General features: G+C 39.8%; 3 protein-coding genes across 4 annotated transcripts; 2 read left to right on the forward strand and 1 right to left on the reverse strand.

Moving 5' to 3' along the window:
- Window positions 2,121-15,664, forward strand: LOC109826011 (probable protein S-acyltransferase 12). Its single transcript, XM_020392956.1, has 7 exons — window positions 2,121-2,447; window positions 13,747-13,993; window positions 14,182-14,273; window positions 14,627-14,753; window positions 14,850-14,935; window positions 15,106-15,171; window positions 15,271-15,664. Exons 1-7 carry the CDS (start codon window positions 2,295-2,297, stop codon window positions 15,385-15,387), a joined length of 888 nt encoding a protein of 295 aa, XP_020248545.1. The 5' UTR covers window positions 2,121-2,294; the 3' UTR covers window positions 15,388-15,664.
- On the reverse strand, window positions 15,809-16,945 carry LOC109826012 (F-box protein At4g35930-like). The gene is made up of 4 exons (XM_020392957.1): window positions 16,862-16,945; window positions 16,693-16,767; window positions 16,528-16,598; window positions 15,809-16,444 (listed from the first exon to the last, which is right to left on the reverse strand). Exons 1-4 carry the CDS (start codon window positions 16,898-16,900, stop codon window positions 16,234-16,236), a joined length of 396 nt encoding a protein of 131 aa, XP_020248546.1. The 5' UTR covers window positions 16,901-16,945; the 3' UTR covers window positions 15,809-16,233.
- LOC109826003 (myb family transcription factor EFM-like) lies at window positions 18,219-21,067 on the forward strand. 2 transcript variants are annotated; one of them, XM_020392943.1, is made up of 6 exons: window positions 18,220-18,618; window positions 18,710-18,933; window positions 19,026-19,195; window positions 19,873-20,055; window positions 20,674-20,763; window positions 20,867-21,067. In XM_020392943.1, the coding sequence occupies exons 1-4, from the start codon at window positions 18,528-18,530 to the stop codon at window positions 19,874-19,876; spliced, it is 489 nt and encodes a 162-aa protein (XP_020248532.1). In that variant the 5' UTR covers window positions 18,220-18,527; the 3' UTR covers window positions 19,877-20,055; window positions 20,674-20,763; window positions 20,867-21,067. The 2 variants fall into 2 exon arrangements, with proteins under 2 accessions (XP_020248531.1, XP_020248532.1); XM_020392942.1 differs by having other exon boundaries at window positions 18,219-18,618; window positions 19,026-20,055.

The following is a 24,047-nucleotide window of genomic DNA, read 5'->3' on the forward strand; positions in this document are numbered from 1 at the left end:
ACAAATAATGCGCAAGGAGCATTTCTATCCTTCTATGCTCATTTTGAGAAGAAAGGGGCCTAGCTAGATTAATTAGATAGCTCATCAATACAAGTGTTAGTTGAGCTAGAATAATGAAGTAGGCGATCATTAATTAGCCAGATATCTGAAACTTTTGTTGAGTGACATACGTAACAAGCAAGTCCAAAGTACTTGCAAGTAGAGACTAGAGAGATCAAGTGTGCACCACTGGGGGGTTTATGCACCGGCAAGCATGGACTAAGTCATAAATTGTTATAATAATTATGTTGCTAGGTGTAAGAATATTTATGGCTTATAGCAACTTAGAGAAAGAGAAGAACATGGGAATGTGAATCAGTCAGCGACACTTGCTGCTCACGCTTGGACGAGAGTCTCAACAAACAATTCACCAAGTTTAAACATCCATCTCGATCCCTCTAGAACCTTCTCACTCGCTCATTCAGCTGTACTCATGCATGTCAGCTCGCTTCACTCTGTTTTCACTATATTTTTGAACAAAATGTTAGCAAGATGATAGAACTTTGGCTAAATCGCACCTAAGTACCACAAAGTTTCTCAGCTAGCTATGCATGGTTCCTTTATTTCAACAGAGTGTTCCCATATAACGCTAACATGCTAATTTTATAACTTTTTAGTCATTAATATTTGTTAAATTTATTATTTGACATGTCCTAACTCTATTTTAAAGTAGAATTAGACGAGCTTAAAAATTAAATTTAATGATGTAATAACAAATTTAACAATACTAATAGTTGCAAGCTCTAAAATTAGCATGTAAGTATCATAGAGAAACATTCGGTGAAAATTTTCATATTTGTATGGCCGATTATATTAACGTGTCACTTTTTTAAACAATTTATGGTATTTTCTACGACCAAATATAACTTGTGATATATAAATGATAGGGCGGATGAACTTTGTAGTATTTAAGTGTAATTTTTAATCACAGATCTGTTAGAAATTAGTTGCTTTTAGGATGTAATTAGCACGAAATGCAGTTTTAACAATTAATTGAAATAGGAAAATAACAGATTTTAGATAATGATTCAAAATAGATATTTAATAATAAAATTAAACAGAGTTTAGAATATGGCCAGATGATCGAAGCGTGCTAGCCACTGTCCCAAGAATCTAATTGCCCCCTCTCGTACAAGGCTACGCGACAATAAGTCTCGGAGATATTACGACCCTTGGTCAGGCGATCTCCTTCTCGTCAGCACAAAAAAATATTTTGAAAAGAAGAAGAGGAGAAGATCTGTTGTGATTCACTGTGTTTCAAACCCTCGCAGTTATAGGTCATTTTATAGGTTGAAAACCGCCGTTTAGTTCCACACATCTCGCGTCCGTTTAGATCCACAAATCTCGCGCCTGTTTAGATCCGCCAAACTCGCGATCTAAACAGCTAAGATCTGATCCATGTTTATCACGTTTAAGTTGTTCCATTTCCTATCCAATGTGGGCACCTTAATCCGGAGTTGCATTCGAGTCCGTAGGGTCGTGGGCGCACGCCTCCTGACCCAGACCCGAGCCTGACCCTGTACGGTTCGTCGCGCGCATGTGTGGTGTGGAGAATAACCCATATTTTTTTCTAGCCATAGGAGAGAAAGAGAAGGCTTATAAACAACCCTCATTCTCATCTCCTATCCAATATGGGACTAAATTTCCCCACTCCAAAATCAAGTTTTAATTTATAACTTCAACAAGATCACTAAAAGAAATCAGAGTAAACTATAGTAGAACACAGAGATTTAACAAGATTTTACAATCTACGTGACCCTCTACATATTGGGAGTATAACCATGTAACGAGCCCATAAATAATAAATGAAGACCATAGTCCATCTCTCAAAATATTAATCTCATTTCCTCGGCAGCTTCTATTACTCTTTTTTTTGGATACAACTTCAATTGACGATTGAGATATATATTTATGTCATAGGTTTATGGTTCAATTTACTAAATACCAACAAGTCACACAGAGTTTTATTAAATAAAAAAAGGATCTAAAAACCAATGTTTTCGGAGCCTAAAAGCCCAACTTGAATCCTATATAAATCTAAAGTAAGCTCTTCAACGTTTTGGCCCACAAAGCCCAAAGAGATCACATTTATCGTGTATATCCACTCTCTTCTTTACCGCCTCTTAGTTGTTAACGTCACCCCCAAAATCAAAACTCTACGCAAACCTAGCTCACGAGATCTGAACCCTAACAAAGCTTGCTCTCCGAGGCCAGCTTGGGCATCGATTATCATCACCGCCGTCCGATCACCGGCGATGGACTGCTGTTTCCGTACGAACCCCTTCCGCCTCTGCTCCGGCCTCAAGGTGCTCGGCTCCTACTACGCCGTCGTCTTCGTCGTGTGGGGCCCCAAACTCCTGGACGGCGACGCCCTCGCCTACTGTATAATCATCACCTTCAATATCCTGGTAAAAAAGATTTCCTTTTGATTTTGACTGTTGTTAGAGCATCTCCGACACTACTCTCCAAATTGGAATATTGCTAGAAATATTCTAATTTGGAGAGTGGAATTTGGAGATTTGCTCCAACCCACACTCTCTAAATATTTTTCTTTTTTTTTCAAAAAAAGTCATATAAATTAATAATGTTGGATATAGTTTATATTAATAATTTTATTTTTAGTAATTTATTTGAAAAAATAATAACATTAGAAAGGTGTCGGTGTCGACGAGAGCTTTAAAATGAACCCAATATTAATAATGCAATACAACATATAAAAAAATAAAATCTAAATAACAGTGACAAAGCATACATCGATAGAACAATGAAGCAAACATAAACCTCTAATATAACATACCATAGATTACAAATATAAACCTCAAATATAAAATTTGATAACAGACAATTAAAATAGGTTATTACTTGACCGATGAGATATACCCCAAATGGTCTACTCTTGTACAAACAATATCCCAACCACAAGGACCTAAGAGGCAGCTCTTTGCTGCTATGCAAGAAGGATATCGAAAAGATGTAGAGCGGGTTTTTGGTGTTCTTCAGTCACGATTTGCCATTATCAAGGTGTTTTCGTCGAAAGTTGCCTTCATCATTGATTTCATTAAACTTCAATCGTTACAAATGAATTCAAATAACAAAGAAATAAAAATTACAACTTTCTTGAAAATAAACGCAAGATTCGTTTATCGGCTCCTGCTTGCGTGGGTCTTTGGCCTGTGACGGGGACGTCGATATCCGTGGACTACCTGGCACTCAGATCTGTTCCTGAAAAATCGGACAGAGCTTCGTCGATCCGCGAGAGATCTAGAAGCTTGAAGCGTCTATCTCGACTAAAACGAGATATCTGCTCTTCTTAGGATTACCGGCGAAGGGTAATACCAAGGAACGGGCACGGGTGATGAAGAATCTGATGAAGACCTCTCCTCTGTTGAAGCGCTCGACCACTCTTCACTGCAGCAGGGCTTCGCCAACTTCTCCAAAAATCCAGATCTCCAAAAATAAGGCCTTAGGTGGCTATTTATAGGCAATGGGAGCACCTAGGGTGCCTAGACACCCCTGGGTGTCTCGGCCAGGCCGAGACACCCCAAGGGTGTCTAGGCTTTTCCTAGACACCCCTGGGGTGTTTCGACTTTCCCGAGACACCCCGGGTGTCCCAACTCAGCCTGAGACGCTCCGTTGCGTATGTTTGATTGTTTTCGCCGTAAATTCTTCGTCCGAACTCGGATTTGAGTGATTCCAAGTGCGTTGGAAGCTTGACGAAGAGTTCTATCTGCTCCAATGGTTGGATTATCTGTAGAGTAAACGAGATATGAAGGGCGTTGCTCTTTTTGTGAACATCGCAGGGTTCCCGATTGGGATTCACTTCAATCGTTCATCGACGTCAATTGAACTCCTGTGGATCAGATAGTGACGTTCATCGTCGCTCTTTAACACTGAACCGTTCGTGGAGACCTATAGGCAATTTTCGATGCCTACAGATACCCCCTCCAAAGCGTTCCGGACTCGTTTCTTCTACAGAAGAGGCTGGAATACTTTGGATGTGATTGGTCTAGCCTTCAGTCGGCGTAAGGACCTGTAGTTAACTTCAACTCTTGGCTCCTTCGATTTTCGGTCTATTCGATGCTTTGACGAATAGCCGAAGTTCTTCCGGCGCTGCGTTTATCGCTTGGCCGTCGTCGGAGTCTCGAGTCTGCAGCTGATGAATTGAGTTTGGCTCGTGTCATTGAGTTGACCTTGAACTACCTCCGTCACATTGTGTTGACTTAGGGTTTCAGATCATCGTGTGTTGACTTTTTGTCGCAACGCGTTGACTGGCGTTGACCTAGGGTTACGCGTTGACCGGCGTCCACCCTAGGGTTTCGGATCGTCGAACGTTGACTTTCGTTTGCAACGCGTTGCTTGGCGTTGACCTAGGGCTACGCGTTGACCGGCGTTGACCCTTAGGGTTTCGAATCGTCAAACGTTGACTTTGGTCGCAACGCGTTGACTGGCGTTGACCTAGGGTTACGCGTTGACCGGCGTTAACCCTAGGGTTTCGAACGTCGAACGTTGACTTTTTGGTCACAACGCGTTGACTGGCGTTGACCCTAGGGTTTCGAACGTTGACTTTTGGTCGCAACGCGTTGACTGGCGTTAGCCTAGGGTTACGCGTTGACCGACGTTGACCCTAGGGTTTTGAATCGTCGAACGTTGACTTTTTATACTCGTACGTTTACTGGAGTATACACAGTTTAAGCTCTTAAGGTATTGGAGCACAGTGGTCCCAAGTGTCGGAGTTGCAGGACCAACTATGAAAGTTGATTCCTCTGCACGTGTGGATCTTATCCCTAAGTGATTGGATGTTCGAGTTACGAGACCAACTGACGGAGCTGATGCGTCAATGACTCGTATTTATAGAATTTTTGGCAAATTCTCAGCCATCAACGGGTTTGATGAGCCTTTACCGACTACCGTTTGAGTCGGGCTAGCATGCAGATTGTTTAGATCCGTTCTGCACATAACGTTGTGCTAAAAGAGTTAACTCTTTTAGTGCTACGATGTTGAATACGTAGACTTCGTCTTGTGTTAGGTACTGACTTATCCTTACTTAGGATTCAGGATAAAAATCCCCAGACTCGGATTCTGGTGTCTTCTTCAATCGGTAAAAGACTAAACCGGCAACGCGTGTTAGGCGTTGACTTATCCCTACTTAGGATTCGGGATAAAATTCCCTGTGCGTGTGAGGCACGGATTATGGTGTTATTAATAACAACCTGTCACAATGTTGAATATATGGTCTTTTATCCTTTTTACGGTCAAAGACTAACCGGCAACGCGTATTAGGCGCTGACTCATCCCTCCTTAGGCTTCGGGATGAAATTCCCCAGACTGGAATTCTGGTGTCTTCTTCAATCAGTGAAAGACTAAACCGGCAACGCGTGTTAGGCGTTGACTCATCCCTCCTTAGGCTTCGGGATGAAATTCCCCAGGCTGGAATTCTGGTGTCTTCTTCAATCGGTAAAAGACTAAACCGGCAACGCGTGTTAGGCGCTGACTCATCCCTTCTTAGGCTTCGGGATGAAATTCCCCAGACTGGAATTCTGGTGTCTTCTTAATAACCTGTCACAATGTTGAATATCTGGTCTTTTGTCCTTTTTACGGTCAAAGACTAACCGGCAACGCGTATTAGGCGCTGACTCATCCCTCCTTAGGCTTCGGGATGAAATTCCCCGGACTGGAATTCTGGTGTCTTCTTCAATCGGTGAAAGACTAAACCGGCAACGCGTGTCAGGCGTAGGCTTATCTCTATTTAGGAGTTGAGATAAAATTCCCCGTACCTGTGAGGCACGGTTTTTGAGGGTTGAAAAGGTGGTGTCTTTTCTTAGGGCAAAGACGAACCCGATGCGGGAGAGGAAGAATTTTATATTCTATCTCCCGATACTGAAGAAGAAGAATTTTATATTCTATCTTTAGCTGAAAAGGAGACTCGAGGTGGGATCTCCACCCCCAGAATCCGGAAAGGTAAAACTAAAAGTGGGATCTCCACTCTGAGAATCGAAAAGATTCAAATAACCCTAACTGTCGGAAGGTTTGATTACCGAACTAAAGACGAATTTCTCATTTATCGAGAGTGAATTATGGTTTTGACCCTAACTGTAGGAAGGTTTGACCAAATGGGGGTTTGAGGTGACCCTAACTGTAGGAAGGTTTGATCACTTGATTTGAAAGTGGACCTCTCGTTCATGGAAGGCATCGAGAGGGGATTTTGACTGTGGTCCTAACTGTAAGAAGGTTTGACCAAGTGGGTGTTTTGAGACAATCCTAACTGTAGGAATGTTTGATCGCTCGATTTGTGAACCTCTCGTTCATTGGGGGAATCGAGAGGAGATTTTGGTTGTGGTGTTAACTGTATGAAGGTTTGACCAATTGGGAGGTTTGAGACAATCCTAACTGTAGGAAGGTTTGATCGCTCGATTTGTGAACCTCTCGTTCATTGGGGGAATCGAGAGGAGATTTTGGTTGTGGTCCTAACTGTATGAAGGTTTGACCAGATTATATCCGGACTCTAACTATGAAAGTTTTGAGTGCACGAACATAGCGGAAGTTTGAATGGATTGAACTTGATAGAATTTGGTGGTCCCACCGTCAATTAGTCTGATCGGTAGGGGACTTAGTGTTCATCACTTTGTTCATATTGATCGGGTGATCCCTAAGAGTATTAACATTCTTTCGGGAACTTCCCGTTACACGAATTATCCACCCCCAGCTTTCTTGCAAAACTGGGTGTAACGAGGAGTACGTTATCCTCAATCGCATGTTCAGGTTATCCTTGAGAATATATGATTCTTTAGGAACTTCCCGTTACATAAATCGTCCACCCCCAGCTTTCTTACTAATGAGATAATTGTCATCTTTAGTTACAACTTTTCGAGTTACAAAAGATCCGGTCTTTTATAGATCCGGTTACAATTAAATCAAAGAAAATAAAGAAAAATTACAACTCTCCTCTGTGAACAAATCACGAGCCAAAACTGGGTGTAACGAGGAGTACGTTATCCTCAATCGCATGTTCAGGTTATCCTTGAGAATATATGATTCTCTAGGAACTTCCCGTTACATAAATCATCTACCCCCAGCTTCCTTTGCGGAACTGGTTCGGATATTATTCTTAGTTACTTGACCGGGTTATCCTTAAGAATATTAGCGTAATATTCTCCAGGAACTTCCCGTCAAAAGTGGGAAACAGTTTAGACTCATATACCTATTGGAGTATGTAGGGAGCAGTTTAACCTCATGCACCTGTTGGAGGATTGAGAAGCAGTTTATACTCGTATACTCTTCGGAGTGTTGAGAAGCAGTTTATACTCGTATACTCTTCGGAGTCTCAGGGAGCAGTTTAACCTCTTATACCGGTCGGAGGATTGAGAAGCAGTTTATACTCTTATACTTGTCGGAGTATTGGCTTCAACCAAGGTTTGGATGCTATTCTTTAAAGTAAAGCAATCCTTGGTGGGATGAAGGATCCTCCTGTGGTATGCGCAGTACTTTGGATCCGTAGTATTTTCAGCTTCCTCCTGATTCGTGATGGGCGGGAGCTTGATTTTGTTGTTTTCGAGAAGAGACTCGAAGATGGCGGGAACGTCTTCGTCCTTGAACGAGTACTCTTTCTGGGCCTTTTGATCCGAAGTCTTCTGCTGTCTTCGGGACTGCTGTTGTGACGTTTGATTAACGTCAATAACTGTTGTGGGTGCCTTCCCTTCATCATGAGACACGAGACTCGAATTCAGAGGGTTAACCATCGGTTGGTTTTTTTCGACCTTCCTCCTTCTGAGGAAGCGTTCGGCCTGTTCTCCGCGCGCCTTCAACTCTCTCCAGGTATTGAGTGGCTCCACTCCCATAACATCCAAGATGTTAATGGACAAATTGTTATGACAAGTCTGCAAGATGAATTCCTCCGTGATGGGATCCTTGCAGTTCATTGCCTGATTGCGGAAGCGTTTGATGAAGGTATCCACCGACTCTCCGTCTTTTTGTTTCTCATCGAAGAGTGTCCTGATCGACACTTCAGCATCATCATCGAAGAAATGAGTGAGGAACATGCTCTCCAGGTCCTCCCAGCTGTTGATGCTTCCAAATTTAAGACGCCGATACCAATCGAAGGCAGGCCCGCGAAGGGTGCCGACGAATGACCGAACCATCAAGGCTTCATTGCCGGAGATCGTGCCCAAGTGGGACTTGAAGTAGATTAGATGCTGAGTGGGCGAGCCCTTCCCGTCGAACGGCGTGAAGTTGATCAGGTTGAACTTCGCTGGATACGGGATCGAGTCCCACTCTTTCGGGTAAGGACACGGAATGCCGGTCTTCTTTACCTCTTGAGCAGACATTAAAGCATTAATTTTGCTCTCCAAGTCCTTCATCTTCTTATCTTCACTCGTATCCGTCTTCGAGTGGCTTCGGGGAGAGGTAACGTGGTCCTCCTTCGCATTATCATTCAAGGGACCGCCTCCGTTACTATTGTTGACAGGATTGACATTATCTTCTTCCCGTTCATTCTCATATTGATTCGGATTATTGCGACGATTGGGTTCTCCTTGGTGAGTTGTCAGTGTCGCGATTTGCTGGTCATGCATTTCCCTCATCTGCTGCATGGCCAGATCCATCTCGAACTTGAAGCTTTCCTTCTGCTTAGCCAGGGCCTCTTCAAGCATCTTGGTTACTTGTTCGGCGCTGATCATAAATGACTCGTAGGGTTGTCCCACGCTCAATGCCGTGTCATCGGACGCTATAGCCGAGCAAGAATCTGAACCAGCATCTAATACCTCCTCTTCCAAAGGAAGTCCTTTTTGCATCTTTTGGTAATTCTTTCGCTTATTGATTCCTGACCGCAACCGAGTCATACGCCGGGATACATCGGCAAACTGATCTGGGTTTAAGTGTTGCGTCGATTTCCTTCTGCCGGTCATATTGACGGACACTTCTGGAAATTCATCATCTTGGCGAATGGGTTTCCTCCTTTGGAAATGTCTTGGTTTGGCCTCGGACGCCCTGGTAGAGATTCTCTCAAACACCGAGACTCTTTTTAGGGTTTTGAACAGCAGCATTCCGATAATACTGCTTTGATTATGTTGGCACACGGACAATGAGGCTCCGTGTCTCGAACATTTCTTTTCCGGGATTTATTCGCACCCCCAGCCCTATAGTACAGCTCATCAGTTTGATAACTGGAGCAACCCATAAAGTGTTGGCACGCCTTCCCAGGTGTAACATCGTCATCAGACAAATATGTTTCCCTCTGGGGACGCGACGTTTTATTTGCGTCTCCAAGAGTCACTCGTTCACTCTTACGCCTTTGAGAGCGTGAAAGTCCAACGGGCTCTTGAATTTCGACTCGCAATCCAATGCGGTCGGTAATAGGGGCTTTCCCTTTGTTAGTACGACCCCCAGTCTTGACTGTTGTTTGGGGACTTTTCAACGGTATGCGGTTGGTAATAGGGGCTTTCCCTTTGTTAGTACGACCCCCAGTCTTGACTGTTGTTTGGGGACTTTTCAACGGTCCCAATCGCTCCTTGACGGGTGCTTTACCTCGATCTTCAGGATTGAGGCGACCATTCAAAGGACCCCTGGATTTAGTGAGATCCACGTTCTTTCCTGACTCCGTCGGAGGCGCGGGTACAGGGAAAACGGGATCTGGATTTGAAATAGGCTGGATGATAACTCCGCCCACTTTTGTCTTAAGTGCTGGTTTTGTCTTTGGCACCCAAACTTACTTGCGCTTAGGCGGCTTCTCCACTGCTTCTCCCCTCTGCATTTCTTTCGCTTTCTGCAAAAGGGCTCGGGCATGTGCGAGCAATGCTCAACGCTCCTTGATTCGCTCCTCGAGGGTGGAGCGGGTCCTCTTGACACGAACCCATTCGTTCGTTTTTGTCTTGGAGGAGGAGTTGGTTGTTCGCCGTTGTTGTTCCCGGCGCTGCCTGGATTTTAGATCCACATTATAGCGGATCCCGTCCATCGGCTCCAAAGCCTTGGCCAGCTGACGAGCAAGGCGTTGACGCCGTCTTTGGCGTGCTCTCTTTGACAATGCTGGAGCGTCTTCAGTAGCCATCTTCTCGGCGGAGGAGAAGTCCGGATCTGCGGTCTCGACCACGTTGGACGACGCAGGGACGTCACGTGGTGCAAGTGCAGCGGCGGGGCAATGGGATTTGGATCTTGCGAGGCCGAAGGTCCCGCGAATATTTTCTGGAAGAGGATGCCTTCCTGCGGCCTGGGTTCGGGAGGCGGATCTGGAGGAGGAGGAAGAAGGTACTCTTCAAACTTCTGGGCTGATCGAATCAATACTCGGATCTCTTCATTGCACCGGATCTTAATTTGCCGTTGCGTCACAGGACAGCGCTCCGGCATAGCGAGGCTGTTGGACTGCGCACTGTGGTCGGCAATGTTTGTTTTCGTCGACCCAGTTACAATATATAATTGATTTCATTAAACTTCAATCGTTAACAAATGAATCATATAAAGAAATAAAATTATAACTTTGCTTGAAATAAACGCAAGATCCCGTATTATCGCTCTGCTGTGCGTGGGTCTTTGCCTGTGAACGGGGACGTCGATAGTTCCGTCGACCTACCTGGCATCTCAGTATCTGGTTCGCTGAAAAATCGGATCAGAGCTTGCGCCGATTCGCGAGGAGATCTAGAAGCTTGAAGTCGTCTATCTCGGCTATAATACGAGAATATCTGCTTCTTCTTAGGATCTACCCGGAGGGTAATACAAGGAACGGGCACGGGTGATGAAGAATCTGATGAAGAACTCTCTCTGTTGAAGCGCATCGAACGCATCTTGCACTGCAGCAGGGCTTCGCCAACGTTCTCCCAAAAAAATTCAGATCTCCAAAAATGAAGGCGCGTTAGGTGGCTTATTTATAGCATGGAGCACCTAGGGTGCCTAGACGACCCCTGGTGTGTGTCTAGTGAAATAAGCCTAGACACGCCCTTGGGGTGTCTCGGCTTGGCCGAGACACCCCTGGGGTGTCTAGGCTTTTCCTAGACACCCCTGGGGTGTTTCGACTTTCCCGAGACACCCCGGGTGTCCCAACTCAGCCTGAGACGCTCCGTTGCGTATGTTTGATTGTTTTCGCCGTAAATTCTTCGTCCGAACTCGGATTTGAGTGATTCCAAGTGCGTTGGAAGCTTGACGAAGAGTTCTATCTGCTCCAATGGTTGGATTATCTGTAGAATGAACGAGACTCGAAGGGCGTTGTCCTTTTTGTGAACATCGCCGGGTTCCCGATTGGCCCGGGTCTTCGTTGTTCCGAAATCCTATCAGCTCACGTAGTTCGTCGATTCACTTCAATCGTTCATCGACGTCAATTGAACTCCTGTGGATCAGATAGTGACGTTCATCGTCGCTCTTTAACACTGAACCGTTCGTGGAGACCTATAGGCAATTTTCGATGCCTACACAAGGGACCATCACGTTCTTGGGACAAGCGGGGACTACACGACATGATGATTGCTTATATTATATTACATAACATGACTGTGAAGGATGAACGCGATGCGAAACCAGATATTATTGTTTATGACGAATCTTCAAGACCTGAAGAGATGGAGATTGATGATGCCAAACTATTCCAACGATTCCTTGATCGACATAGGAAGATTCAAAATAGGGAAGTTCATTTTATGTTTCAGAACACGCTAATTGAACATTTATGACAGAGGCTCGATAACGAAGGAATGTAATTTAAATATTGTAATTTATGCTTGTATTTTCTTATGGGGCAAGTTAAATAGGTCCCCGTATTTAAAATTTCATGTCTAATACTTATTTATTTAATTTTAAAAATAATAATTTTATAATAATACTAAAAGATTAATTTTGAAGAGCTCGATGAGACCTTTCTAAATATATAATTATTTCAAAAATTAGATTAATAAATTTTTAACTATATTTATTTGAAATTAAACATCTAATTTAAATTACTAAGAATGATGGCAATCTGGAAATCTCTAAATTTGGAGAGTGATTGGAGAAGATATACTCTCCAAATTTGGAGGGATGGAGATTTTGCCGAGTGATTGGAGATGCTCTTAGCTGCTGATTCTGAAAGAGAAATGCTTTATTTTTAGAGGTTGTTGCCATAAGGCCCGGTATTTTACCCTGTTTTATTTTTAAGCTCAACTATTTTAGTTTATACCTTGAACCCAATCATCTTTATATATCTATCTCTAAGCCAAATTTTCCAATACAATAAGTTAGTGGACCCCCCTAATTTTTTTTAAAATCCCAATTTATCCCATTTTCTCTCTCTCTCTTTTTTTCATTTAATCCCCCCCATTAATTACTCTCCACTCCATTAATGCATAAGGCTGAATTGCTGAATTTCGATGGAGATTCATCACTTTCTGGTATTTTAAGATATAATTTTTGTTATTTATTCAACTTCTAAATTTGTGGCATTAATTTCTCATTTTCTTCATCAAAATTATTTTATATTATTATTCATGAATTCTCATGCTTGGTTATTACAATTAACACAAAAAAATAATACTAAAAAAATAAAAATGTCAATTTTAATTTTAGAATTAGATTTAATTTCAGAATTATGATTTAATTTCAGAAATTTCAGAATTACGATTTCAATTTCATTATGTTGATTTTAATTTGTTGTGAGATTAAATTTTATAGTTAGTTAAATTTGGTCTAAGTTGAATATCTTTAATAAAATTTGCACATTTTATTTATTTTTTGTGACAAATAGAGATGAATGAAAATTTGTACTGTACCTTAAATGAAACCTGCTATACTTTAACCAAAATGTGCTTTACTTATAGAAATATCTACTATATTTTTCTCAAAACCTGCCATACTTTCACCAAAACATGTTAGACTTATGGAAAAATCTGCTATATTTTCCCCAATGCCTGCTATATGTACGGAAAAATCTGCTATACTTATGGAAAAACGTGTTGTACTTTCATCAAAACATGTTGTACTTATAGAAAAACCTGCTATACTTACAGAAAAATCTGATGTACTTTCACACATAATACAAAATTGTGTGAACAATAAGGAGGGATGGAGGGAGGGATGGAGGGAGAGAACTTGGAACAAAGAGGTTTTAGACATGTTTATCAATGTGTCACAAAGAGGTTTTACACATGTTTATCAATGTGCCAGACATGAAGCTCCATATAATTGATGTTTTAGACAAAGAGGTTCAAGGGTTAAAATAGAATCGTGCAAAGAGAGAGAACTTGGGAAGAATGGTTTGTTGATGCACACATAATACAGAATTGTGTTGTCCATTGTCCATCTATGATGAAAGTTACATATGTCGAGCCATATAGTCTTTGTTTCCAAAAAAACTGATATACCTCCTCTTATTTTTAATTAATTTCCACTCAGAGCTGAAAATATCATCAATATGCTAGTGTAAATTAGTCACGCAATGCTTGCAGTTTAGCATTGTATTTGCAGTTTACCGTTGTATTTCTGCCATCGAGAGTTGAAGTTCTAGATATGATGTTTCTGTTAAAGTCTTTCAGTAGGAAGTACCTTTAAATTCTCAAGTAATGGAACCTCAACATGTGTCATGTTAGTTAACACTGATGTGTCATGGTTGAGTAGTAATTATTTTAATTTGTTAACAATGATACATTGATACTGGTCATTGTTCTCCTATGTTAATCCCAGTCCATCCCCTGCATTTTTTTCCTCCTCTTTTGAGTAAACACAAATATGAACTTTCTTCAAGGACATATTTTCATGCAGCTTATTCTAGCATCATGGAGTTATTTTATGGTTGTTTTTCGTGATCCTGGTACTGTTCCTCTTAACTGGAGGCCTACTTTCGATGAGGAGAGTTTGGAAACTGGCAGTTCAATGATGTCTGATTATGTTACCCCTGAATCCAGGGCCTCTACATGGACCTCAGAAGGGATGGAAAGAAGACCAGGTGTTGGTTATTGCAATCGTTGTCAAAACAGCAAACCTCCACGCTGCCATCATTGTTCCATTTGTACGTCATTCTATTACTTGTCTTTTTGTTTAAAGCCATCATTTCTTTCTATTCTAGATTTAGTTTGGAAGTTACATGACTAGACAGTTTTCTGTGAACAATAAGCCATTACTAGATATTGGAACCCATCAAAGCTATGAACCAATTGAATGCTTGTTTGTGCTTCATTCTTTATGCTTTTCATGTAGGTCAAAGATGTGTGCTTAAGATGGATCATCATTGCGTGTGGGTTGTCAATTGTGTTGGAGCAGGGAACTACAAGTTTTTCCTCCTTTTCCTGGTATGTCTTCAGATTTGCTGGTTTGAAAAGATAAATGCATTTTCTCCGTGTTTACTTTTATATATTAGTTTGATTATATCACACAGAGAATATGTTTAGAAGAGGCATATATTTTTCCTAGAGGTCCTCTCAGAATCCAAAACTAACTGAAACAACCTAGAATAGAAGTAATGGGGGCTGAAGGCATTTTGGTGGTTTTAGTTCTGGCAAATGCATTCATGAAATACGGAACACATTCATATTAATAGTATTTTCATGTAAGACGTACTATTTACATTGTACTGTTAAAAGATACTTCCCTTGCATTGTTAGAAATCTCTCTAACCAATCTATTTTTAAACTTGATTGTTCAGCTGTACACTTTTCTAGAGACAATTTTGGATACTCTTGCCTTGCTTCCACATTTTATCAAATTCTTTGGAGATGCAACAAGTCACTCTGGTTCTTCTGGCAATCTTGCTGTTACATTCGTAGCATTTAGTAAGTTCCTCCCTTAACAAGACTACTCTATTATTATGCTGCTGCTGCTGCTGTTGCTACTGCTAAGATTCTAAAGCACCTGTTCTTTTGAAGCAGTCCTCAATTTGGCTTTTGCACTAAGTTTGCTGTGTTTCCTGATTATGCACACATCTCTTCTATTCAGCAATACAACTACGATAGAGGTGAGATATTTCTTATAGGTTCTTGTCACTCACATTATTCAACTTTTCTGAGAATATCATGTTTGCTAGTTTTTCTTCTCTTATTCCCCCTTTTTTATTAAACACATCCTAGTGGCTATCTTGTACATTATGTTGGAGCATATCTCTTAACACTGTCATCCTAATTTCAGGTGCATGAGAAGAAGAAGGGTGTGATATGGAAATATGACCTAGGAAAATGGAAGAATTTTGAACAGGTTAAATCACATCACTCACATGCTTCCAGAAATTTTAATACCTGGAAAGTATAATTTGCACTTTGTACTGACCGGTGTTCCTTTATACATTGGTCACAGGTTTTTGGAACAAAAAGGTTGCTGTGGTTTCTACCAATGATTTCAAAAGAGGATTTGGAAAACATTCCGGCACTTAAAGGCCTTGATTTTCCAGTCAGATCCGATGCAGAGTCATAAGGATCGTAAGCTCTGTCCATTCATTATATGTGCCATATCATCATTGCAGTCATATTCATTAATAAAACTAGCAGTAGATATGATTTCTTTTGATGGTTAGAAGTTGTTTCCTTATTATCATCTGCGCATATAGTTGTTGTTGTGATATCCATTAGTGTATCGGCATCAGATGTAAATTGTTTTGATTGTTAAAGTTGTTTATATCGATATCCGACAAAATTAGACAACTTCATTGTATTTAGATGTACACATTGTAGAAAAACTGAAGGTTCCTCTTCTTGCCGTTTGTGATACAGAACTGATCCATCATTAAAAATTTGTAACCATCAGAATTGCTTATCAATTATCATGAACTGAACTCTTTCATCATTGGCAAATCATCTTTCTCTTTTGTTTTAGATATATGATGATAGGTCAGATAATTTCTATCTCACATTTTTACTTTCGGTAACAAGACACTGTGTTGACGTCAATGCAGGTAATCCTTAAAATAGATTTGCAGCATGTGAAACCCAAACTTAATAGTTACTGAATTTTGCATGTTAGTATTTATCTTACATATTTACTTTTCAATAACAAGACACTGTGTTGATGTCAATGCAGATAATCCTTAAAAATAGATTTGCAGCATGTTAAATTCTGAACTTACTAGTTACTGAAAATTGCAGTTACATAGTGATCCTGTCACCCACTTTTGTTTCCAAAAGTAGGGACTATGTTGTTAGTCAGTCTCATTTAGTATCCGAACTAGAAAACATAGCAAATACAAACTCACAAGAACAACATCCAGTGAAACGAAAGAATCAAAGAGAACACAAGAACAGAACAATTCAAAAAGTGCAGACATCAAACATTGGCACCAGAAACACTGACGCTCAAGTCTATGCTGTTCTTCGCCCATTCAGTCTCAGGAATCACTTCCTTCATGCATTCTCCTGTCGGGAACAACACTACCGCAATCTTCCTTGCTTCTTCTTCAGTCATCTTCTGCTTCCTCGGGGCCTTCTTGCAATTCAATTTTAACAGAGGGCTTCTCGTGATCCCATCAATTGAAATCCTGTAAGTTATCACAATTTAAAAAAAAAATCATTCAAAAACACTTGATATCGATAAGTGGAGAATTGAAGAAATGAGAAGTACCCGGAGAGTGCCATCCTCTTATTTGGTGCAGGAGTGGAGAAATCAAAATGTGATTGGCGAGCGAAGAGAACCTATTTCAGTTTCATTTCATTTCATTTCATTTCATGTTTATATCAGACTAATATTGATTCTATACAAATGAATCAGAGTAGGGGTTAAACTTACGGCATTGTGGAAGGATCTGGAGACGAGAAGCGCCTGTTTCAGGTCGCCATGGTTGAGTTTGCAGAGGATTTGGACCTTTGATATCAGAATATGCATAATTAAGTTCAAACTTTAGAGGTGAAAAATTTTTTAGAGAGGAATCAGATGATAGAAGAAGAGGGGGTCTTACCAGCGTGTCCAAAGGGAGGGATGCAATGGAGCCGCTCATGGGAGGAAATGGAGACAGGATGAATTCATTCCGTTGCTTTGCTGCTTCCTTAGAGAGTGGTGTTCTTTAGAAAACTACCTATAACCGTCTCTTGCCTTTTGAAAACTAATAATGATATCAAGCGAATTGAATCGTGGGGTATTACTCTCAACAATAGATGGTTCTGATTCAATCTTGCATAACCGAAGATATACGATGATTAATATTGTGTCGTTGAATCGTTACACTCAGAATTTGCACAGATGAAACGATCCATATCTAAGATGATATCCTTAACAGTGTTTTGGCAACTTTACGCTAATCCGGTTAAGGTCTTAACCATGTTAGGGTCTAAAGATAACCTAGATAAGAGCTTTTTTTTTTTTTTTTTTGAACTAAAAAGAACTAGTCTAAGCTTGTACAAGTTTTTGCCAAACATAGTCCAGACCCATATCCAAGTCAGGGGATGAGTTGCCAAACAAGCCCACTGTTTGGATCTTTTTCGGTAAATCGTGTTTTAGCTACAATAATATAGAAACCAATGGTCCAGTTAGACCTCCCAACTACAGCAATATTCCCCCAAAACAGAGCCTTTTGCTGGGAATTAGCTAGCGCTTCCAACTTAGATTTTTGGCTGTCGCATTAGTCCCCTATTTGCCAAAACAAACAAAGTAAAAGCTATAATATTGCTGTAGCCTGAAAGCTACAAGGGCTTTGAAGCCAAAAAAAAAAAAAAAACCTCAACCCTTTTGAAACGAAAATCACAGTTGCTGCAGCTCTTCATCAATTTTGATTTCAAATGCAACCGGACATTACACTAGTAAAAATTTACGTATCCTAGACGAAATATTCTAGACGGAATTTTTTCCGTCTAGAATGTATTAAACTAGACGGAAAATTTCCGTCTCTATAATATTGCTGTAGCCTGAAAGCTACAAGGGCTTTGAAGCCAAAAAAAAAAAAAAAACCTCAACCGAACAAACACCAGTCGCGAGGCCTATTGAAAATTTCCCACGAGACTGTAGAAACACTAGTAAAAATTTACGTATCCTAGACGGAATATTCTAGACGGAATTTTTTCCGTCTAGAATGTATTAAACTAGACGGAAAATTTCCGTCTAGAATATTCCGTCTAGAATAAAACATTCTAGACGGAAATTTCCGTCTAGAATAGTATTCTAGACGGAAATCTTACTTTTAATTTTTTTTTTCAAAAAATCCTGATATTCTAGACGGAAATTTCCGTCTAGAATGTATTCTAGACGGAAATGTCCGTCTAGAATACATGGCCATTTTAAAAAAAAAAAATTTAACCCGTCAAAACCCCCGCTGCCCTCCGTTCCCCCCAAAATCGAAATTTTCATCCCAAAAATCAAATCCCCCCACCCCCAACCCCAAATCATCAACTCCAAACTCCATCTCCATCAAATCCCTCCTCCCCCAAAACTGAGCCTTCTCCTCCCCCGAACGAACCCTAGAACCACGTCCATCCGCATCAACCGAACCCCGTCTCAAATCTGCACTTCAACAAGATTTGCGGCTTCGTCATGCAGCACGATGCCCTCTTCCCCCTCCTCACCGTCAGAGAAACCCTCCGCCCTTTAGCTCGAAAAAATTCCTTCATTTTCAATCTGAAGCTGTCGTCTCCATGGATTACCTCAAAGCCCTTGAAGAAGAGAGGAAAAAGATTTTAGTTTTTGAGAGGGAGCTTCCTCTTAGCCTGCAACTTGTCACCCAAGGTATAACTTTTCCTTCAAAAATTGTGAAAATGGCAGAAAATTTGAGCTGGGTCTGAATTTTTTTTGTTTGTTTTCTGTGATGGGTTTGCAGCGATTGAGAGCTGCAAGAAGAAGAAACATGAGGTGGTGGGGAGAGGCGAGGAGATTGCTAGTGAAGGGCCGATCTTGGAGGAGTTTATTCCCTTGAGGCCGAGTTGTTCGTCGTCGGATGAAGAGAACAACCATAAAAATAGCGGGAATAGTGGTGGGTCTGATAAGAAGCCGGACTGCATGAGATCTGTCCAGCTCTGGAACCAGCAACCTGAGCCTAAAGGAGTAAGCTTTTGGATCTTTTAGAAGATCTTGAAATTTTTTGCTGGTGGAATTCTTGTTATTTATGTTGAATTTTGGTGAATTGTTTGATTCAGGATGTAGTCATGAAGCCGATTGCTGTAAATGCGAAGAGGATAGGAGGAGCATTTCATCCTTTTGAGAAGGAGAAGGTTGTCGTTAAGACTCCGGTGGTGGCTGTAGGTCCCGTGAGCTCGACTACTGAGAATTCCAGTGGAGGAAATGTGAAGACACAATGGGAATGCAGGTTTTAATCAAAACTAAGAGATTTCCGATAATATTTACATGTGCTTAATTTAAAATAAATATGATGCCCCCTCAATATGCTTTCAATACATTTCAATAAATGCATAGTAATTGATCCTAGATAGTTTCCCTAATGAATTATGAAATGAAAACAAAATATATAATGGCCTACCTCTTGCCTTTCAATAAGTTACAAAAAGTGAATTATGAAGAGAACAACCAATTTCTTACAAAGGATTAACTCTCAACTCTTTGCACGATGATGATTCATGCTCAGTCCATGAACCTAATCAAAGAAACTAGCCTTATCGTGTGTGCATTGTGCGTATGAGCGACACGTACGCTCAGAGAGTATACTAGTAGAAAATCAGGTGGGATTATTGCTCTTCTGGATGAGGCTTGGTACAAATCAAATTTTAATTCCGTCTAGAATAATCCATATTCTACAAAACTCACAGAACTTGAACACTAAGTTTTTTACTCTTCAGGTTAGTGCATGAGGTCCTTATTATCTTCTGAATTGGAGAATCTTTTGTCTCCATCAAGTAGCTAATTGATAGTTATGTTATTACTTTGATGTGCTATTTCTAGTTAAGCGTGTTACAAACTTCGTGATTTTGTTTTCTGGAGTTTGAATTGAAGTGTTCTATGACATTTCTGGATGATATCTGATGACAGATAAGAGCTCCTGCTGCAGAACTGGGTCATTTCTACAGAATATCAAATTCTGTCACTGTGATGCAATTTTCTAGTTTTTTCATGTCCAGCAATTGGCTTTTCTAGTTTTCTCAAGGATTGCTTTGCCTGTTGAACAACGAGATGGGATGAAGAACTATATATCTAGCTGATATTATTCTACAGGTATATATTTTATCCTGTCATATTGAAATTTATTTATCACCTGCAATTTTTATGAGTATATGTTGCAACTTAATAAGGTGATTATTATTGTTGTTATGTTACATTAACGAACTCGGTTTCTTGTTTTAATGCTTTGTTTCAATCTTGACTACTGCAAATGTAACCATAATTTTTAAAGTTTGGATAACAAATGCAAATGCAACCATAATCTTTGTTTTCCTCTTATGGAAATGCTAACAGTGATAAACAATCTTTATCTGATCAATGCATTCATCTCAATTTTCATAGTGCACACATCAAATCTGTGTACTTAATTAATGTAGAAGTTATGTGTTTCACTTTTGGTAAACTACTTGTAAGCTTGTATACTTGTTTGTATTGTCTGGAAATGAATTATTCATGTATGTTAATTCTTGAGCTATCTTTTCTTAAAAGTTTTCGTACAAGTGAGTGTTATAAATGTTTTTTTTGTATTCTCTAGTATATGCTTAGTTAACATCATGTTGTTAAGAGGTTTTTTGTATTCTCTAGTATATGCTCTAGTATATGCTTAGTTAACATCATTGTCGTGGCTTCTCACTTGCCTTCCCACTTTTTAATTCATGTTGCTGGAAAAAGATACATTTTGTGGAGTCACAAATGGCAGAAGCTCTCAATGTTGGTGTACCATGGATTATGTGTCAACAAGATGATGCTCTTCAACCAATGGTATTTAAAGATGCTGGAAAAATATACATTTTCTTTTACATTTTTATTTTTTATGTTTTTTCTGTATTTATATTATACTTTTGATGATTATACGTATTCACAGATTTAAAAGTTGGGATTCACTAGATCCTCACAGGCCCGCAGAGGATGTAGCTTTTGCTGTTGCTCGATTTTTCCAAAGAGGAGGAATTGTGCGTAATGTTGTGCGATGGAGCATATAGAACCTCTTGTAAATAATTTATGTAAAAGTTTGTAAACAATTTATGTATCTCTCTACTATTTTGGTGAATGTATTATTTGAATATAATGGGATTTGATATTGAAATATAATTAGATTGTGTTGGATATGAATGTAATTTTTTTTGTTCAATATTGTGTACATGCACCCAAAGTAGGTTCTGCAAAAAAAAAAAAAAAAAAAAACCTACTGTAGCATAGTATCCTAGACGGAAATTCCGTCTAGGATGCTCAAATTCCGTCTAGAATGCATTTTTTCAAAAAAAAAATATAAAAAAAATAAAACCATCAATTTCCGTCTAGAATGGGTATTCTAGACGGAAATTTCCGTCTAGAATACTCATTCTAGACGGAATTTTTTTCCGTCTAGAATGAATTATTCTAGACGGAAATTCCGTCTAGAATAATCCGTCTAGGATGTATTCTAGACGGTTTTGAATTCCGTCTAGAATAATCCGTCTAGGTTGTATTATAGACGGAATTTCCGTCTAGAATACAACATCCTAGACGGAAACATACTAGACGGGTATTCTAGACGGAATTCCGTCTAGAATACGCATTCTAGACGGAATTCTGGGTATCCTAGACGGAATTTTCCGTCTAGGATACCCCATTATTTAGCAGTGAAAGTGCGCGTTGTCAAGCATATATATCCTGAGATATCCATGTTCAAGTGACTAGCTTATAGACTGCACATGAAATCATGTACATGGTAGATCTTAATAATTCTAGAATGCAACAAGCCAGCCAAAGTTGTTGACTAGTCTAACATCATGTTCAGCAAAGTAAATTATGATTAATGTGGGTGTTTACTTTAGCAAAGTAAATTATGATATATCCTAAAATTTTGTGGTGGGGATTTACTTTAGCATATCATGGGGAAAGCAAAGTAAATGTTGTTAGAGAACCAAATCATGATTAATGTGGGTGTTTTAAAGTAGGAAAAAGGAATTTTAGCCACCAAATTATGTTGGTTCAGAAACAGAAAAAGGAAGCAACCCTTTTTAAGGCAAGCAGTGATCCTGGTCATCACTTTGCTAATTGTTTAACAAAAGCTAACAACTCTCTGTGTGTCGATTAATTCTTAAACAATTAATTAAGTCAAATTTACTAAGATTCCTAGTTATCATCAGCCAAGAACTCCATCCTTCTGCGAACGATATCAACAACATGCTCGTATAATATGATGATCAATATATTTATTTATTGAGTTTGTATAGAACGCAATAGATGTGACAAAATCATGACAACCTAACTACAAATAAACTAGAAACAAACGTGATATATATTATATATATATATATGGTAGTAATGCTTCGCTCACAATACAAACTCACTCCAAATTTTCTCAAAAAAAAAAAACAAACTCACTCCAAACTAACATCGATCTATGCAAGAAGATAATTAATTACTATATATATCAAGGATGCATAGAGATAAAAGACCGGTCGGCCGTCTCTTCATTTATGAGCATAATTAGGAGGGCCTCCATGGCCGATACTAGGGCTATGGCCAGGGTTTACAGGGGGGTTATACTGCAAGAGGAGCTTGCGGCTACCGACGACGACGACGGGAGATTCGTCGACGATTTCCCCGTCGTCGTAATATCGCACGGTTGAAGATGAGTTCGCCGAAGCTGCGAATGCGTGCGGGGGCGTTCTGATCGCATGAACTCGAGGGAGGTGCTGTACCGCCATAAGAGCGACGACCAAGGTTGCCACCCCGAGAGAGACGTTTTTAGCGTGTAGAGCCATTAGATGTTGAGATGTTGATTGAAGGGAAGAACTGTGATAGGGAATATATAGAGAGAGCTAGCATTGCTTCCTTAAATATGGGCTGAGTGACCAAAAAAAATGAAGGTTCTTTAATTTGCCTATATACCCCCTCAACATCCATCTTATTTGTGGATTTACCTTCCATAGCAGTGTATTTGCTAATTTGCTCCTACACCCTTCCATTTTCGTACGTATGTTTCTAGCCCGCCCTCTCTCTCGTACCTTTAACACCGTCAAAATTCATAGGGGGTAAGGTAGAAAATATGCATATTTTGAGGGTAAATCTGTAAATAGGTCAGGGAGGGGGGCTCCTATTTCCTTATGGACAGAGGAAGGCTTTCGTGTCAGTTTATCTCTCTTGCCGATGTTACGTGAGATGGTTGTTTTAACTGAGTTAACGTCAGAGTAAGTCGACAAATATTCAGATTTTTTTGGGGGTCACTATGCAACAACAAAAACTTCGGGGTTATATAGGTAAAAGAAGCCCAATAAATGAAGCAAAGAAAAAAAGAATATTAATTATGCTGAGCAGAAAAGGTGAGGGTCAAGGGTTCTTTGTGCATGTGGTAGGGTTTTAATTATTAACATGAAGGAATTTTCCATAATCAGTCGATGGTTGAAGCATATCGTGAGCTGGGGTTTCTACAACTGAACTCGATCGACAAACTCTCAATGGCCACAAATAAAATACGTACGAAGTTAATAAAGGCTAACAAAAGCATAGTAATAATGACTTTATAAATTTGAATAGATAAAGTTAGCTAAAGCTAGCCCTTCACTAGATTGATGGTAGTTCAAAAATATTAGTTTATGTGAGCCAGTTGATTATAGTTATTCTGAGTGTCCGAGGACACAGAAAGCATACAGCAAAACTAAAACCACGTAACTAACCATACAAGCTTCCGGCCTAGCTAATACGAAAGCCGTGAAAATTTTATTTTATTTATTATATTTTTTTTACAGAGAAAATTAGCAGCTAGACAAGCTTTTGAGAACTATTTTATTTTATTTATTATATTCTCATTCTTCTGCTTTTATTCTCCTATCGATCTTTTTCTGTGCTAAAACAATGGGCGTAATTAAGGAAGAACTTCCTCTAAAGTCGTGCCGATAACTTCTCATATACAGTATAGTATTTACAATAGTGCCCAATCACTAGAACTTTTTTGGTTATAATGAACCAAGATATATATTTAATAGTTAGCTAGCCTTGTGACAATCTCTCGTGGATATGTTACGTATATACTGTCTCCGTTGAGAATATTATCTAGA

Source organism: Asparagus officinalis, chromosome 10 (assembly GCF_001876935.1).
Source record: "Asparagus officinalis chromosome 10, Aspof.V1, whole genome shotgun sequence".
Lineage (NCBI taxonomy): Eukaryota > Viridiplantae > Streptophyta > Magnoliopsida > Asparagales > Asparagaceae > Asparagus > Asparagus officinalis.

Coding starts and splice junctions, on each gene's coding strand:
- LOC109826011 (XM_020392956.1), top strand. CDS start 2,295: ATGGACTGCTGTTTCCGTACGAACCCCTTCCGCCTCTGCTCCGGCCTC. Junction 2,448..13,746: donor TCATCACCTTCAATATCCTG/GTAAAAAAGATT, acceptor ATTTTCATGCAG/CTTATTCTAGCATCATGGAG. Junction 13,994..14,181: donor CTGCCATCATTGTTCCATTT/GTACGTCATTCT, acceptor CTTTTCATGTAG/GTCAAAGATGTGTGCTTAAG.
- LOC109826003 (XM_020392942.1), top strand. CDS start 18,528: ATGGATTACCTCAAAGCCCTTGAAGAAGAGAGGAAAAAGATTTTAGTT. Junction 18,619..18,709: donor CCTGCAACTTGTCACCCAAG/GTATAACTTTTC, acceptor ATGGGTTTGCAG/CGATTGAGAGCTGCAAGAAG. Junction 18,934..19,025: donor AGCAACCTGAGCCTAAAGGA/GTAAGCTTTTGG, acceptor TGTTTGATTCAG/GATGTAGTCATGAAGCCGAT.
- LOC109826012 (XM_020392957.1), bottom strand. CDS start 16,900: ATGAGCGGCTCCATTGCATCCCTCCCTTTGGACACGCTG. Junction 16,768..16,861: donor CCCTCCCTTTGGACACGCTG/GTAAGACCCCCT, acceptor CTGATATCAAAG/GTCCAAATCCTCTGCAAACT. Junction 16,445..16,527: donor AAGAGGATGGCACTCTCCGG/GTACTTCTCATT, acceptor GATAACTTACAG/GATTTCAATTGATGGGATCA.